The 17828-nt window shown below is 36.0% G+C and overlaps 1 protein-coding gene across 2 annotated transcripts; it reads left to right on the top strand.

Moving 5' to 3' along the window:
- Nucleotides 1-213: 213 nt before the first annotated feature.
- LOC114398132 (glycerol-3-phosphate dehydrogenase [NAD(+)]) lies at nt 214-4562 on the top strand. 2 transcript variants are annotated; one of them, XM_028360288.1, is made up of 12 exons: nt 214-356; nt 523-696; nt 1462-1538; nt 1654-1726; nt 1893-2110; nt 2213-2320; nt 2635-2698; nt 2786-2823; nt 2920-3040; nt 3111-3165; nt 3258-3306; nt 3951-4562. In XM_028360288.1, exons 3-12 carry the CDS (start codon nt 1473-1475, stop codon nt 4104-4106), a joined length of 948 nt encoding a protein of 315 aa, XP_028216089.1. In that variant the 5' UTR covers nt 214-356; nt 523-696; nt 1462-1472; the 3' UTR covers nt 4107-4562. The 2 variants fall into 2 exon arrangements, with proteins under 2 accessions (XP_028216089.1, XP_028216088.1); XM_028360287.1 differs by having other exon boundaries at nt 238-696.
- Nucleotides 4563-17828: the final 13266 nt, after the last annotated feature.

Below are 17828 nucleotides of genomic sequence, written 5' to 3'. Positions count from 1 at the left end.
ATATAATTATTTATAATTGAATGAATATATAAAATTGTTTCAAGTGTTAATGTATATATTTTTAAAAAAAATATATGTTAAAGTGATAATAATAATAATTCAATGGATTAAACAGAATATGAGTGTTAAAACATCTTAATATCATATTCAATTCTCCTGCATAAAAAAATTCCTATATGTAATGGAATGGTCTTGAGATATGATTAGTCTTCACACAGAGAAGTGAAACAAAATCTGGAACAGGTGTGCATGGATAGACTCAGGAAGTGGTCCCCACTAGAGCTGCAAGCAAAGACAGTGCAAACATAGAAGGGATCGCCAGATTTAACTTTGAAACATAGTTTCTCACGAAACTGGTGTGCCATCTCCGCCCCCCATCACCCTTTTCTTTCCCTTCTTATATTCACTCTCTTCCTCCTCTCTTCAGCCTCTATTCTTCTTCTTCTTCACTGCTCCAATTATTATTGCATTGCATTGCATTGCCTCACTTCTCTTTCTGTTGTTGTTTCTTCATGGCTCCAGCCTTGGAAGAAGGAGGAGAAAGAGAAACTAGTGTGGCACAGAACAACTCCTTGAACAGTGTTGTCAATGATGCCACACACAGATCCAAAGTCACTGTTATTGGAAGTGGCAACTGGGGCAGTGTTGCAGCTAAGCTCATTGCCTCCAATACCCTCAGGCTTAGCTCCTTCCACGGTAATTCTCTTTCTCTGAGTTCTGTGATTGAGATTCTTTATTCTTGAAGACGAAGTGTTAATGAATGCATCAAGTGACCAAATTAGTTTCAAGAATTTTATGAACATGGGTTAATTTAGTCCCTGAATTAACAAAAAAAAAATGTAATTTTACTCCTTTAAATTAGGTAACTAGTGATGGTCATTTTAGTTCCTGATGTTATTAAATGACAGTTATTTTAGTCTTGAAATAGTAAAATTAAAAAAAGGATTAATTGTAATTTTAGTCTCCGGGTGTTGTAATTGTGCGATTTTGGTCTCTTTTGTTCCAATTGCGCCAATTGGGTTCCTCAAGATTTCTTCCATCTACAGTATTGGATAGAATCCGGATAGAGGGACGTGATTGGAAATGGAGAAAAACTTAAGGATCCTATTGGCCCAATTAGAACATGTGGGAATCAAAATGGTACTATTGCGATGCAATTGCACAAAAAAAGGACTAATGACTTATATTTGATAATTTCAAAAATTAAGATGACATTTTTTACAATTTAATAGATTAGATTGACTGATACTCAGTAATTTCATGGACTAATAAAATGCATTACTCGATTTTGGACTAGTGCATTGTGTAAAGTGATGTTTTAAATTGATGCTTTAAGCTCAAATATATCTGGTGGATTAAGGCTTTTATTGTTGTTGTTTCTGTATGGTCAGACATAACTTTCCTTAGTAAATAAACAATCTTTCCTTTAGAATCTTAAATTTCCAATTTTGATTAATTCAGATGAAGTGAGGATGTGGGTATATGAGGAGACACTACTAAGTGGTGAGAAGCTCACAGATGTCATCAATCGAACCAATGTAAGGACTAGCCATTCATTTCATTTCCAATGAGTTTCCAATTTTTTTTCAGTGAATATTACCACTATTATAACTGTACCAAGAAAGAAATGAACATCACTATTTCTTTTGGCAGGAAAATGTCAAATATCTCCCTGGAATCAAGCTTGGCAAAAATGTTGTTGCAGATCCAGACCTTGAAAGTGCCGGTATTTAATTTAGTTTTATTTATTTACTTATTTACTTTGATTTAGAAGGTAAAAAGTAAAATTCACAAATTCATACCAAAAGAACCACATTTTTAAATAAAGAAAAGGATGCAAAACTCCACAAGTGTTAAATGTTCACTGTTTACTTTTGGGGTAAATTATGCAGTGAAGGATTCCAACATGTTAGTGTTTGTGACTCCACATCAATTTATGGAAGGAATATGCAAAAGGCTTGTTGGGAAAATAAGGGAAGATGCTGAAGCTATTTCCCTTGTTAAAGGGATGGAGGTCAAAATGGAAGGCCCATGCATGATCTCTAGTCTCATTTCTCAGCAACTGGGAATCAACTGTTCTGTTTTAATGGGTGCCAACATAGCAAATGAGGTAGTTTGAAGAAATTAGAGTTTTAATTTTATTTTTCTTGTAATTTGAATTTTCTGTTTATTTTATATTTGGTTGTTGTAATTATTATTAGTGTTTGTGCAGATAGCTGTGGAGAAGTTTAGTGAAGCAACTGTTGGATACAGGCTCAATAGAGAAGTTGCTGAGAGATGGGTTCAGTTGTTTTATACACACTATTTCATTGTGACAGCTGTGAGTGCATCACATTCTTTAATAAATGAGAAGCAAACTAGGAAATATCTCTTATCACATGTAATTCGGAACATGTTTTTAAAAAAATGGTTCACGACTGCAATTTTAGCTGCAACGTCATGGTTTTTGGGGTGTTTGCGTCGCAAATGTGGCCACATGGACCGCATTTGTGCACAATATGGAATGTGACAAAACGGCCACCCTAATTGCATTTAAAACCTTGATTTTGAATGAAACTGAGGAATTTTCTCTTAAATGTAATCAGAATGTTATGGTTATGATATTATTTGAGCTTATGATTATGTAATTAATAGGTTCAGGATGTTGAAGGAGTCGAACTGTGTGGAACTTTGAAAAATGTTGTGGCCATAGCGGCAGGTTTGCTTTACAGTATATGCACACTTTGTTCTCTCCCTTTTTTCTATTTTTTGTGAACAATCAAGGAATGACACACAAATGGGACAGGTTTTGTGGATGGCCTGGAGATGGGAAATAATACAAAAGTAAGGTTAAAAGATTTTATGATCAGAAGGTTTCCAAAAGAGGGAAAAAAAAAATTTCTTTTTGTGTCTTTGATTTGGTTTTCTATATATGTGTAGGCTGCAATCATGAGACTTGGTCTTAGAGAAATGAAGGCATTTTCAAAGTTGTTGTTTCCATCTGTTAAGGACAGCACCTTTTTTGAGAGCTGTGGTGTAGCTGACCTTATCACAACATGCTGTAAGGAAGCTAATTAGTTTCACCCTATTTTTCATTGCTTATCTTTTGAAAACCAAATTGTCTATGGCAGTGGGTGGAAGAAATAGGAAAGTTGCTGAGGCTTATGCAAGGAATGGAGGGAAGAGGTTGTTTTGTATTTCTTTCTCTTTTGTTCATATTTCTAGGGAGAGGAAACGAAAATGTCTGATTTAGTTATATATTTCCTAATTTTCTGCAGGTCTTTTGATGAGCTTGAAGCAGAAATGCTACAAGGCCAGAAATTGCAGGTATGGTCATGAAACTTAGCATGGCAAATAATACAATATCTGTTTGGATACACTTTTCAATAGGCACTTATAAAAGCAGAAAATAGGAAGGTAAAGTGTATTGAGTTTATCCAATATTTTAAAACTTAAAATCAACTTATGCGCTTAACTTTTATAAAAGCTCTCTCATCTAACTTCTCTGAAAGTTGAGGTGTATAAGTTGATTTTAACTTATGGAAAAAGTTCAATTCATTTTGCTTTCTTATTATTTTTCTGTTACAAGTGCATATGAAGAAGTTTATCAACACAGGACCTTAATCTATAAAGTAACCGCTAGATAATCTCAGAATCAGATACAATCACAAATGCATCATTAGATGGATATGTGTACTATAACTTGTTAAATACAAAGAGTAGCCAGGTAGAAATTATAAAACAGCATGGTGTGCACAAAATTTGAGCTTCATTATCTTTATCCGGACTTATAAACAATCAAACCCAGTTCAAAATTGATAATTGATATCAATGGAAATTTCTTCATGCATTAAAGCAAATTACCAAATTCTTTTTACTGGAAAGAATCATACCCATCAATTCTAAAACCAGTAGTGGGTTTTGTGTTCTTAGTTTTGATGTCCTTATTGATCTAACTTTCTTGTGCCAAGGGTGTCTCAACTGCGAGTGAGGTTTATGAGGTTCTAAGCCATCGTGGGTGGCTAGAGTTGTTCCCTCTCTTCTCAACAGTGCATGAGATAAGCACTGGCCTACTTCCACCATCGGCCATAGTTGAATACAGTGAGAAGCTACCCAGGTCCTTCTAATTCAAAGCATATTTGTTGTATAAGAAAATATAAATTATAGTGACAGTATCAAGGATATACAAAATGCATGCTTTAGCTGTATCAACAGTGGAAAGCATTGGTGGCTAGGCTGCTTTTTCTTTCCAAAAGATCATGCCAACAAGGAGCTTGTTTCCATATGGTTGAGGTTCTCTGAAGGCCAAGGAAGTTGACTTTTTGTATGAAGTTCTTATCAAGTTGTATTATTCCACTGCAAACAATTAATACATGCAGCAAGCTTACATAGTTTACATATACAATAAAGTAGTAATTGAACTGTGTATTGATCCATATGTTTGATTTTTCCATTTTTCATAAGCTATTAATTGAGCTGTGTGTTTTATTCCCCAATTTGGATGAGGAAAATGCTTTAGGATTTAACACTACAGGTTGTATATGTTGAAGGACATTAGCTGGGATTATTTTTCCCATTTTTTCTCTTGACTTTCACTGTCCCTCTTTGCTCTCTATTAAAGTAGTGATCATATTAATTTTCTACATCACCGGTTGACTACTTTGAATATTTGAATAGGGTTTGTCACAAGGAAATTTCTTATAGCACCCCAAAAATTACTTCCTACACCTTTCTAGAACGTTGTCTTTACCTTCTGGATGGGCCAATCCGGAATGTAAAAGGTGTAACCAATCCAGCATGTAATTGGCCAATCGGGAAGCCTAAAACAGGTGCAGCAAGCAATTGCCTTATAACAATTGAGGTGGGTTTTTGTTAGCAGGCCAAGTACATCATCAAAACCCAAAAGGAATGTCCAAATGCCCTTTTGGTTGAGGGAATTTTAAGGTATTTCTTCTTGTATTCCAAAAAACTCAAGGAACACCTCTTTTCATTACCGAAATTACCCTTTTCGAAATGAAAGTAGGCTGTTGCTTTAGTTTTTTTAAGTGCAGGAAGTATGTGAAGCTTTGGGCATAGTGTTGGGCTTTGTTAGTTTCTGTTATTTTCTTTCTCTTAATCTAGATGGGCTATTGATTCATGCACCTCCCAAGTTGCTTCTAACACCTCTGTTTTGGCTTTTGGAATGGTCAATTCAAAATGTAAACTTACATTACAAAATACATCCCTTTTTTGGCTTTAGAATGACCAATTTGGAAGGTAAAAAAAAAAAACATTCTGAAAAGGCTGCAGGAAGCAACTTGGAGGTGCAGGAAGTAACAACCATCTAGATGTGGTCCATGCCCTAATCTATGAGTTGGTAGATGGTTAATTTATTAGATTATATATATATATATATATATATATATATATATATATATATATATATATATATATATATATATATATATATATATATATATATTGTGGAATATAGGGGCTTAAGCCCCAAACAACACAACTAAAACCCGTGAGGGAACACGGTTGAAGATACATCCGCTAAAACAACGTTTGATAAAAAAGACGGAACAAAGTCAAAAATCAAACAACGGACATCTACAGATAAACCAAAGCCAACAAGCTTGTCTACGATCGGGTTGCCCTCTTGCAACATGTGAGACCAAACAAAAACTCCTCCCTTGAGCTCAAACTCATTAATGTTCTTGATCAACATGAAACAAGGATGAGTATCAGGACATTCCTTAATAAGCTCGATGGTACTTTTGGAATCTGACTCAACTATGAACTCCTTGAATACATGACTCTTATCAAGCTGCAAGCCAAGAAAAATTGCCCAAAGTTTAACTGCCAAAACAGAACAGTAACCAATATCTACAACAAAGGAGAATAAAACTGATCCAATGTGACCACTAAGGGCTCCTCCAACTGCTGCCTTTCTTGAAGCTATATGAACAATTGCATCATAGTTCAATTTGAACTGGTTTGTTGGAGGAGGGAACCACTTAATGCTAAAGCTAGTCACAGATTAACAATCTGAGGAACCAAACTCTTTTGGCACTTCAAACTCCCTAAGATAGCATCAACCTGGAGCCAAATCTGATTTAAAATATCAGTCGACTGTAACAAGGAAACAATATCAAAGACACCTTTGTTTCTATATCTCCATATCCAAAGCCACAACAAAAATCATACACCAATTTTTGCCATTAACCATCAAGTTACTAGTGAAATTCTCAAAGAGCCAGCTCTTAAACTCCTGAAGAAAGAAATTTGAGTGCAGAGAATGAGGGAGGATCAAGTACCATATGGCTCGAATTGTTGTATGTGGTCTAATATTAATTGCTTAGTTGGGGGGTTAGCTAGCAGCCTTAGGTAGTTATTTTTTTGTTATTTTGTTAATAACAGATGACATGCTATCACATGTATATAGGTTTTGTTTTTCTGTTAATAAAGCAACACAACTCCTTTTTTTGTTCCCAATTTCTGTTTCCACATCCAATTCATCTTCTTGATTCATAACTATTGGTATCAATAGTTGAGTTGAGATCCTAAGGAAAAGAAGGAAGAAAACCATGGCTCTCGCAAGAATGGAGATCCAAAATTTTGTTGGTGGAATAGATGATTTCTGTCTATGGTAGGTGAAGATGAATGCAATTCTCGTTCATCAAGGCTTGGATGCAATAGTTTCAGAGTAAGCAATCACAAAGATAAAAGAGAGGAGACACACAAATGAGATGAAGAAGGCTCGCAGTGCAATCTTGCTTAGTCTTGAAGATGAAGTGCTTCGAGAAGTGGCTGAAGAAAAGTCTGCCAAGGCGATTTGGGATAAGATGGAGGAGGATTTGTACTTGAAGAAGTCCCTGGCAAACTAATTATATCTCAAGAAATGCTTGTACGCTTTGCTGATGGAGGACGACAAGCCCTTGAAGAAACATTTGGATGATTTCAATAGGATCGTCTTGGATCTTAAGAGCATTGACGTAAAGATAGATGATGAAGATCAAGCCATTATTCTATTTAGTTCTCTTCCCAAGCGATTTGATCATTTTGTTGATACAATGTTGTATGGGAAGGCTACTTTGTCAATGGATGAGGTCAAGGCAATGCTGAACTCAACAAAAAATCAAAGGGAGAATGACTCCAAGAAGGGAGTGATTGTTGAATGGCCTGTTGCAAGTAACAAAGAATTAGAATAAAGGTTTTAGGAATAAGAAATCAAAGTTTAAAAATAAGAAGAAATGTTTCTTCTATGACCAAGAGGGGCACTTCAAGAAAGATTGCCCAAGCAAGTCAAGGTTCAATAAGTGGAACAAGCACAATGCAAATGTGGTTGTGTGTCATACCCTAATTTCGTCCGGAGACCATTGTTTATCAGCATGTGACCTTCGTTTGACCACCTCAAAATGTTTAACACCCATCGCGGTGGAATCCGTAAAGTTCCAAGATGTTTCGGGAAGAAAACAACCAAAAACACAAAAGCGGGGGTGAACTTATCAAACACCGGGGGTGCGCTCAGGAAACTTCATCTAGAACATTCTAGAATGGGGGTGAACTTATCAATTATGGGGTGCATTCAGGAATCTTCCTCAAGAAGCCTCTGGGCGGCAACCACCTCCATTTTTTTTAAAAAATGGCATCTGCGACATTCAGGGCTTTCGTAATGCTTTCGTAAATTTCTGAAAACCTTGGGTTAGCATATTTCACTTAATATTGGTGAAAGGGAAGAGAAAAAAGAGGGAAATCAAGTCTGAAATGCTCTCGTAACTTTTCTGTAAAGTACGATAAGAGGGGGTGAACTTAGTAATTAGGGTGGGCTCAGAAATCTTCCTCAAGAATTTTCATGACCCCTAGGCTATGTATTTGGCTATTTTGGGTGAAAAAATATGTTTCTGTGAGCAAATCCGTGAAGATTTTCCGCCATTCTTCATTGTTCTTCGTCCGTTCTTCGGTCTTCAACCGGTAAGTGTTTGAATCCGAGACTTTCAATTCATTTATTGTTTTGTTTGCTTTCATCTTCATCTCGTTCACTTTCGATTTTCTTTTCTTCCGCTTTTAACGAGTTTTTTACCGTTTATTTAAGTCATTATCTCGCCTAATAAATGATAAAATGAATTTCAATTGATCATTTGTGTTGTAATCTCATTTAATCACTGTTAAAATAAAATTCAACCGATCGTTCACGTTGTAACCTCGGTTAAATAAAAAAAAGGTAAAATAATAATAAAATAATCAAAATATCTTGAAAAAATAATAATAAAATAATCAAAATATCTTTAAATAAAATAATCAAAAAAATCAATCGGACGTTTTTCTTTGGAAGTTTCCTTGAATGAATTGACTAATAACCAAAGTGAAACTAAGGCTAAAATCAACTCACAAATCAAGTTTTGTCCGCAAAAGTCACCTAAAACCGTTTTAAGGTCCAACGCCTTAAACGATCCTCTTTGCTTTTATCGGTTAACATGGACCGTTCAAAAGCATAAAATCAATCCATAACTTTACCGCTTTTGCAAGAACTACGTAGGTCTGATTTCCTCATCGCAATTGAGGATACGTAGGAGCAAAAGCCCCGCTTTTGTCGACCACCCCAAGAGAACGTTAATGGTCCAACGCCTTAACGTTTCTCCCTTTTCAAAAACCAAGAGATCGTTAATGGTCAAGAGATCGTTAATGCTCCAACGCCTTAACGTTTCTCTACTTTTAAAAAAACCAAGAGATCGTTAATGGTCCAACGCCTTAATATTTCTCTCCTTTCAAAATCAAAAGATCGTTTAATGGCCCAACGCCTTAAATGACCTTTTGTTCGGTTAAAATATATTTTGCGAAAAAAGATAAAAATAACTTAACCAACGTTTAGTTCTGAAAGAACTACGTGAGTCTGATTTCCTCATCGCAATTGAGGATACGTAGGAGGAAGGGAAACACCGTTGTCGACCACAAAAAGATAAAAAAACATAAAAAAGCATAAAAATACAAAAAAACAGAAAAAAGGGAAAATACATAATTTTGAAGTCATATTTGCACACTTGATTGAAGGTTGTTGTCCCTTGTGATTGACGGGTGGGGTGCTAATACCTTCCCCGTGCGTAAAAATAACTCCCGAACCTTTCACGATTAAAGTTCGTAGACCACTCGTTTTTGGTTTTTCCGACGTTTTCCTCGAATAAACATTGTTGGCAACTCCGCACTTTCTCCTCCCTTGGAAGACGCACCCGTGACCCTCACATCGCCCTCCCGTCGAAGGGTAGGTTGCGACACTGTGGATCAAGTATTATATGACAATGCAGAGGCTCTTGCTGTATCAGAAGAGGATTCTCAAAAGGAATGGATTTTGGATTCAGGGTGCTCATTCCACGCGTGCCCCAATAAAGGATGGTTTGAAAATTACAAGCAAATAGATGGTGGTACTGTACTGCTAGGAAATAGTAAGTCTTGTAAGGTTATTGGGATTGGTTCATTAAGAATCAGAATGCACAATAATAAAGAGGGTGCTGGAAGATGTGAGACATATTCCAGAATTGAAGGCAAATCAGATTTCCTTAGCCACACTAGACAATGAGGGTTGTGGCTACAAGTGTGATCGTGGTAGCCTTGAAACCAATAAGGGGAAGAATTTGATCATGAGAGCAATAAGGAAGAATAGATTGTATTCCTTGGTTAGACAAACAATTGTTGTTGATTCTGCAAATATTGTAACTGATGATAACACAAACTTATGGCACCACAAATTGACACATATCAGTAAAAAAGGGTAGGAAGAGTTAGCAAAACAAGGTGTTTTTGGGCACGACAGGATTGAGCCACTAAAGTTTTGTGAGCATTGTGTGTTAGGCAAGGCAAAGAGGCAAAAATTTTCCACCAGTACTCATTCCAACAATAGAACTCTTGATTATGTGCATGTAAATCTATAGGGATCATCAAGAACTGAGTCACATGGAAGGGCAAGGTATTTTCTATCCTTAGTAGATGACTTCTCTAGAAAGGTTTGGGTTTACTTTCTAAAACACGAGAATGAAGATGTCAAGGTGTTTGAAGAATGGAAAAATTTAGTTGAAACTCAAACAGGAAAAAAGGTGAAGAAATTAAGGACAAATAATGGACTTGAATTTTGTGATGAAAGGTTCAAAACCTTATGCAAATAGAATGGCATTGCTAGGAACTTAATTGTGAGAAGGACACCACAACAAAATGGCTTGGTGGAAAGGTTCAACAAAACCATACTTGAAAGAGTTAGGTTCATGTTGAATCATGTTGGTTTGCCAAAGTCCTTTTGGGCAAAGGCTGTAAGAACTATTGTCTATTGCATAAATAGAAGCCCATCAACTGCCATAGGCTTTAAAACACCATAGGAAGCTTGGAGTTGCATGAAAGCTGATTACAGTGAACTGAAGAAATTTGGTTGTATTATTTATGCTTATCTAAAGCAGGATAAGTTGGAACGAAGGGCCTTGAAGTGTATCTTCATAGACTATCCATAAGGAGGGAAGGGATACAAGCTATGGTGTTTGGAACCTGAACACAAGAAGTACATCATCAACAAAGATATAGTGTTTAATGAACTACAAATGGAAAATTTAATTGTGCCATTCAAGTCTGCTGAAAGTCAGAGTTCATAGGTTCAGGTTAAGTCTGAAGAGAGTGTGACTACTCATACTCATGAGGAGTCAGTAGTGGCAAGATACAAGATTGTTCCTGCATCTGGACAAGCAAATGAAGAAGTAGTTCAAGATTATTGTTTGGCTAGAGACAGGGAAAAGAGGACAATCAAACCTCTTGAAAGATATGGTCATGCAAATCTGATCTCCTATGCTTTAATAGTTGGACAGGAGATTGAAGATCAAGAGGAACCTCAGTCCTATAATGAGGCCATAAGTAGCAAGGAAAATTCAAAATGGATTGAAGCTATGGAAGAAGAAATGACTTCTCTATAAAAGAATCAAACCTGGACACTTGTGGATTGTCCTAAAGGGCAATCAATTGTTGGATGCAAATGGTTATTAAAGAGGAAAGAAGGTATTGAAGGAGTTCAAAGTGCAACATTCTAAGCTAGACTAGTAGCTCATGGGTTTACTCAAAAGAAAAGAGTAGATTTTGTAGAAATCTTCTCACCTATGGTAAAACATAGTTTAATAAGAGTTCTTCTTGTTATGGTAGCTCATTTTGATATGGAGCTTGAGCAGATGGATGTCAAAACAACCTTTTTGCATGGAAAGCAGGATGAGACCATTTATATGAAGCAACCTATTGGTTTTGTCAAAAAGGGTGATGAACAGAAGGTATGTTTGCTCAATCGGTCCTTATATGGTCTTAAACAATCTCCTAAGATGTGGTATAGGCGCTTTTATGATTATATGATTAAAATTTGATTCTCTATCAGTGCTTATGACTATTGTGTGTACTGAAAATGTCACAAGAATGAGAAACCAATTTACTTGTTGCTTTATGTTGATGATATGCTACTAGCCAGCCAAAGCATGACTGAAATTGCTAGAGTTAAGAGATTATTGAATCTAGAGTTTGAGATGAAAGATCTTGGACATCCTAAGAAGATCCTTGGTGTAGAAATAACCAGGAATAGGAAGGAAAAAGTGTTGTACCTATCTCAGGTAGATTACCCCAAAAGAGTCTTAGAAAGATTCAATTTTAAAGGATCTAAGTCACTTACCACTCCCCTAGCACAATACTTTAAGTTGTCTAAGGAACAAGAACCAAAGTCTGATGAAGATATAACGTATATGCAGAAAGTGCCATATGCTAGTCCTGTTGGAAATATCATGTACTTCATGGTGTGTTGTAGGCCAGATCTGTCATACTCTATGAGTGTGGTAAGCATATTTGTGGCAAATCCAGGCAAGAGGCATTGGGAAGCTGCTAAATGGGTTTTGAGGTACATATCTGGGACCATTGATGTTGGACTAAAGTACACTAATCGAGGTGAAGTTCCTAGTATTCAAGGGTATGTAGATTCTGATTTTGCTGGAAGCAATGATACAAGAAAATCCACTACTAGCTATGCTTTCAAGGTGTTTGGAAACTTAGTCAGTTGGAGGGCTAATTTGCAGTCAAGCCTTATCCACCACTGAAGCTGAATACATAGCAGCTAGTGAAGCTATAAAAGAAGCATTGTGGTTAAGAGGCTTGGTTTCAAAATTACTCCAAGTGAAAGAGCTGAAAACCACTGTAATTCACTATGACAGTCAAAGTGCAATGAGTTTGAGCAAGAACAAGTGTATCATGATAGAACAAAGCATGTGGATGTCAAGTATGACTTCATTCAAGATATTATCAAGAGTAAAGCTATTGCAATTGAGAAGATATCTACAAATGAGAATGTTGCAGACATACTCACAAAGGCTGTTGAGAAGTTCAATTATTGCTTACAGTTGTTGAATATCACTTGTTCTAATTAAGCATTAAACCAAGGTGAAGATTGTTGTATGTGATCTAATATTAGTTTGTTAGTTGGGGGATTAACTAGCAGCCTTAGGTAGTTATTTTTCTGTTATTCTGTTAATAACAGATGACATGTTATCACATGTATATAAGTTTTGTTTTTTTGTTAATAAAACAACACAACTCCTTTTTTTTGTTCCCAATTTCTATTTTCACATCCAATTCATCTTCTTGATTCATAACACGAACAATGGGGAAGTGTCTAAACACATGGTCGTTGTTTTTAGAATTCAGCACCACACCTTTGACAAGGAGCATCCAAAGTTAGATGTCAAGAACACCTATTCTCATTTTTCAAAAACACATTAACTCCAATTTTCCAAAGTAAAACGCGCACCTTCTCTGGACCTCTCCAATTCCAGATGGCAGAATACAATGGATCATTGCACAAAGCATTATTATCTAGTGAACTAATATAAGCTAATGTCAAACAAAATATCCCATCACTAGATCCCTTCCACATCATGATATCATAATCTTTCAAGCTATTGGGGGAGGAATGGTTCTCAAAATATCAAGAACTTGAGTAGGCAAAAGAGATTGTAATTGTTTCAAGTTCCACTCACCATTTTGATTTGTGTATAGACAGACCTTGTTGGAAACGCGTCCTACAGGGATAGGACAAGAAGCAATTCCAAGCAATTTACCTCTAAAAGGAACCCATTCGTGTTTCCAAAAATCAACAGAAGTTCCATCACCAATATTCCAAGCAAGATTGTTTTGAACATTCTCCCTACTGCTATAGTTGCCTCTCCGTAAGTTAGAGTCAGACCTTTTCGAGTTCATTAATGGGACTATATCATTCTCACATTTATACTTGGATCTAATCACAAGAATCCACAAATCATCTTTTTTAGTATACAAGGACCACCCAATCTTCATCATGAAAGCAGTGTTGAAATTTCTTGCAGATTGGCACCCCAAACCTCCAACTTTCTTAGACAAGCAAATGTTTTACCAAGAAACAGTATGAACCTTTCACTGAGAGACTAATTTATTAGATTATATAAACATATGTAAAGAAGCTTTTGGGGATTATTAATGAATGATGTTCTGAATTTAATCTTTGTTTACTCTCTTGTTCTTTTATTTTCTTTAATTAGCACAAAGCTTAACCCTAGCCCCCTCTAGTAAAATTGTGGCACCTGTACAAAGACAAATCCAAATACTAATGTGTGGAATTGCAGTATAAATGAATCTTTTTGCTATTATAACATGCTGAAGAATTATCAATTGCACTACTGTTGATTAAAAAACTTTGAGATTGATGAGAATTTGAAAGTTACGTTTCATTGGATAAGTTTGGATGGAGGGAGTGGGAAGTGTATCACATAATAGGCATCAATGTTATTCATCACCAATAATATATCAATTCCTATTTTATGAGTACTCAAAACAAAGCTAGCTTGGATAACATCTAGACAAATAGAAGCGGGACAACGGGCAATGTCACGAAATGTTCGCCGAGGTGGACAAATATGGGTACACATATTTCCAGACAAACCGGTTATAGTAAGACCTACTGAAACATGTATGGGTTCAGGATTCCAATTATTAAAATATGTGGTTCCAAATACAGATAAATTTGTGCCTTTTGTAATGACACAGTAACTTGGAGGTGAGTGAGGGATCCTGGGATAAATTCTTTCGTAGATACAGTTACATTCGTTCTATAATTTTGTATTTTACTCCAATCTAGAGTACAAAGACAGGAACTGATGGGAAAATAGGCCAACACAATAACAAACTCTATAACGAAGTAATAGATAGCGAAAATAAATTCCACTACTAGAAAATAAGGCGGTTATTTAGGATTTTCAACATCGGTTATTAACCGATGTTAAAAGTACCGACGTCAAGTATTAACGTTAACATCGGTTTTTAAGTTAACATCGATTAATGTTGGTTTGAACATATATACCTTTTTTCTGTAATTCTTATTATATAACATTGGTTATTTAAATAATCGATGTTGTTATTTTACGTTAACATCGGTTTTTTAAGTTACAAACGTTAACATCGATTTTCTTTAAAAACCAATGTTAACTTGGAAACGTTAACATTGATTTTCTGCAAAAACCGATGTTAACTGCCAACGTTAGCATCGATTTTTCAAAAACCGATGTTGTTATTATACCTTAACATCGGTTTTGTTAAAAATCGATGTTGTTATTATACGTTAACATTGGGTTTTTTAAAAAACCGATGTTGTTTTTAGGAATTTTTTTTAATACAGTGGCTTGTTTTTTCAATAAATCCAAAAATTAACTTGCAAATTTTAAATCAGACCACACAACACATCATCTAAAATTTTTATTCTGTTTTGAAACAGTTTTTAGCAAAAAAATTCCATGATAAATTTATTAATAACTAAGAATTAAAAGAATATTTAATGTTAAAAGGAGACATCAATTGTAAAAAATGTAAAGCAATAACTAAAATTATAAAATTGCCTAAACTAAAATTATAAAATTGCCTAAACATCCTAAGTTTCATTTCTAACTTTCAAATAATACTTTGTCCACTGGATGCGAAGCGCCTTCAATCTCTCTGGTTCCAGTGGTCTAGCATCATTGAAATACTGCATGATAAAATAAAACATAAGTTAATAATATAATAGCAAACATAACAAAATCAAATTTGTTTGAATTAAACAATTATCGTTTCCCAATTATTCTTGAAAGTTCCTAAGATTATTGTTGACATCCAGTGCATCACGTAATACCCACACTCAGTGCTTCCTTTTTGTCTATTACACTAATATATGATGAAATTTACATATTGAACATTGTGGAGTATCGTCAAGTCCTTTCAAAGCACTGTTGAATACAAACATGGATGCTTATTGTACAATTAAAATATTGATGTTCTTAACTAATGCTAATGCAAATGTATTGAAAAACAAAACTGACCTATTAATTATTCCTTTCAGGTAGTTGTCTGGCCTATTATCCAACAAATAAAACCAGACGACAAGATTTTCCTTAGGCAAAATAACGATCATTTGTCAATGTGCACTGCAATGGAGACCAATATAGGTTATTCTAGCATTATACATTATTTAAATTCATTTGTTCAGTTTAACTTACCTATTCAGGTAGGCTCCTAGGTAGACATCCCATTTTGAATTATGCATCCAATTCTTCATGTAACTTTCTGATTCAAATTGTGATTGCCCAGATCTCTGGATGGACTGTGGCTCGAGGAATCCATACACATCAGAATTCCCCGCTCGCATACTTGTCTCAGTCATATGCCTATTATTGTTAAGACAAAGTAAATTATGTATGAATTAAAAACAATAAGTTAGGTAATTAACAATAATCTAAATTGACATACAGAATCCACAACTGTATAACATAGATGCCGAGACATTGACCACTGTGTGCTATTTCAGATAGATCTTCATGCTTTATGTACAAGGGGAAGTCTTCATTAAACACCATGAACATGGTAGCATCCCACATAACCTGCAATGGCTTCAGAAAAAGCTGTGGGATGGTCAATGTCATCATATATAAGGGATCATCGGCCTCATAATCTGGCCTATCTGCAGGTTTTACTGGTCCCACAACTCCTTGTTTATCCAACATAGTTAATTAACATAATTTAATTATAGTGAACAATTTAATTAAAAAAAGAAGCATTTAATGACACTAAAATACTTGTTATGATAAACGTTTGATGAGATGTGTCGGCCAAGCAAGGAAGGTGTTAAGTGTCTGCCCCACTAACTTAACCTCTTCAGTGGGTACTGGAATGGGAGCAAATTCATCTTTAACCTCCTCAACACCGACCTTCACTTGATCATGCAACAAAGAGATGTTGTGAACGGTTGTGGATCCCTCATAAACTCTTCTTAGGGCAACCAAGCTGGGAGGATTTTCTTTGATGTACAACCCGCATTTGTCTAAGTCACATGTGTCTGGATCGTTCCTTGAGGGATTAACACAACTCTCCTTTGTGCTGACATAAGCAGCTAAAGAACCAACCTCAGGCTCAGGAGGCAGTGCAAGTCCCTGTGATTGCATCTGTGACTGTAATTGGGATTGCATCTAGTTGAAGGATAACATTAGCTGTCGAGTCACTTTTTGTGTGATCGACTCCTCCAGCTAGTCCCTAATTTGTTGAGTCAACTGCTCTAGGTCTTCTGGATCCATGGTTGAAGACGTGTCGGACGTCCTTGGAGTCGGTCCAAAGTATTGCTTGATCGTCACACCGACTCTAGCAGCACGCACACAACCGGGGCATTCTAGTCGCCCAATGGCAGCAGTCAGTACATCCTGATGTCCATGGGCGACAAAGGAACCCTGTGACGCTTGCTCCTCCAACGAATCCTATAAAGAACACATTTATTGGTTTACTCAATCACACAATAAACATAAATAATTACAATTATTAATTGAAAGTGACTTACAATATTGTTAGCAATTTGCTTTGTTGCCTCAGACGTCACCTGGCCAGTTTTCTTCGTGCGGCGCCATCTTCCATTTGACGTGTCGTCTGATGGGAGAAGGAGGATCAATCATGGTGTTAGTGCTTCCGGATTGAGTAGCTTCCTCCAGTTTTTTCTTTGTCTTCTCATCCATCAGCTTCTTTTCTAAATATTCATAACCCTCACGAGACAACACGTGGGGGGCAGTGTTTTGCTTCTGGATGACCTATGCCTTTTTTCGCACATCCTACAAAAATTCAACATTAATGAAACTCATCATTACAATGTATTATAATAAGTGAATTTAAAGTTGAAAACAATGAAAATCATAAATTAGATATCTCCCACGAAGGGTCTCTGCGGCTCTTACAAAACTGGGCCTATTTCTCCTTGCTAATGTCGTACTTTTGGCATACAGTGTCGTCGACACTTTCCTTGTTGGTTGCAAGTGCCCATTTCGATATCAAATCAGACTTGAATTGTCTTCACCACTCCCCCACAGTTTAAAATATTTTCTTTTTTTTTCCTCTGATCAGATGCTTCAGGGATATCAAATTCAACTTGACAAACAAAAAATTACATTGTATTGTTACTAAATTACAATTTTATTATCAATGAATAAAATCAAAGATTTAACTAAAATACCTGAATATCCTCCCATATCAAATCCTTCTGAGCAGCAGGGAATTGCTTCCAATTCTTGTATGTGACATTGACCTTATAACGAGTGACGATCCCCAAATATGTTCTTAACTTCTTATTGTGGGGATCGTCGGCCTTCCCAGTCGCAGGATCGACATGGACCAACGGTCTCTCTACCCCAACTAGTGTAGTTGCCAATGATCTTAGCCGTGTGGCATTTCTTGTGCGCTTCAAGATAGATGGCAACTGTGATGCAGCACCAGTAGGAGGAGGAGGAAGAGGAGGAGAGCTGGTTGGGGTAGCCATTTGCATGTAAAGAAAA

This window comes from Glycine soja, chromosome 19, assembly GCF_004193775.1.
Source record: "Glycine soja cultivar W05 chromosome 19, ASM419377v2, whole genome shotgun sequence".
NCBI classification, from domain to species: Eukaryota; Viridiplantae; Streptophyta; class Magnoliopsida; order Fabales; family Fabaceae; genus Glycine; species Glycine soja.
The sequence above is the reverse complement of the archived record's forward strand: the minus strand, read 5'-3'. Positions and strand labels throughout refer to the sequence as shown.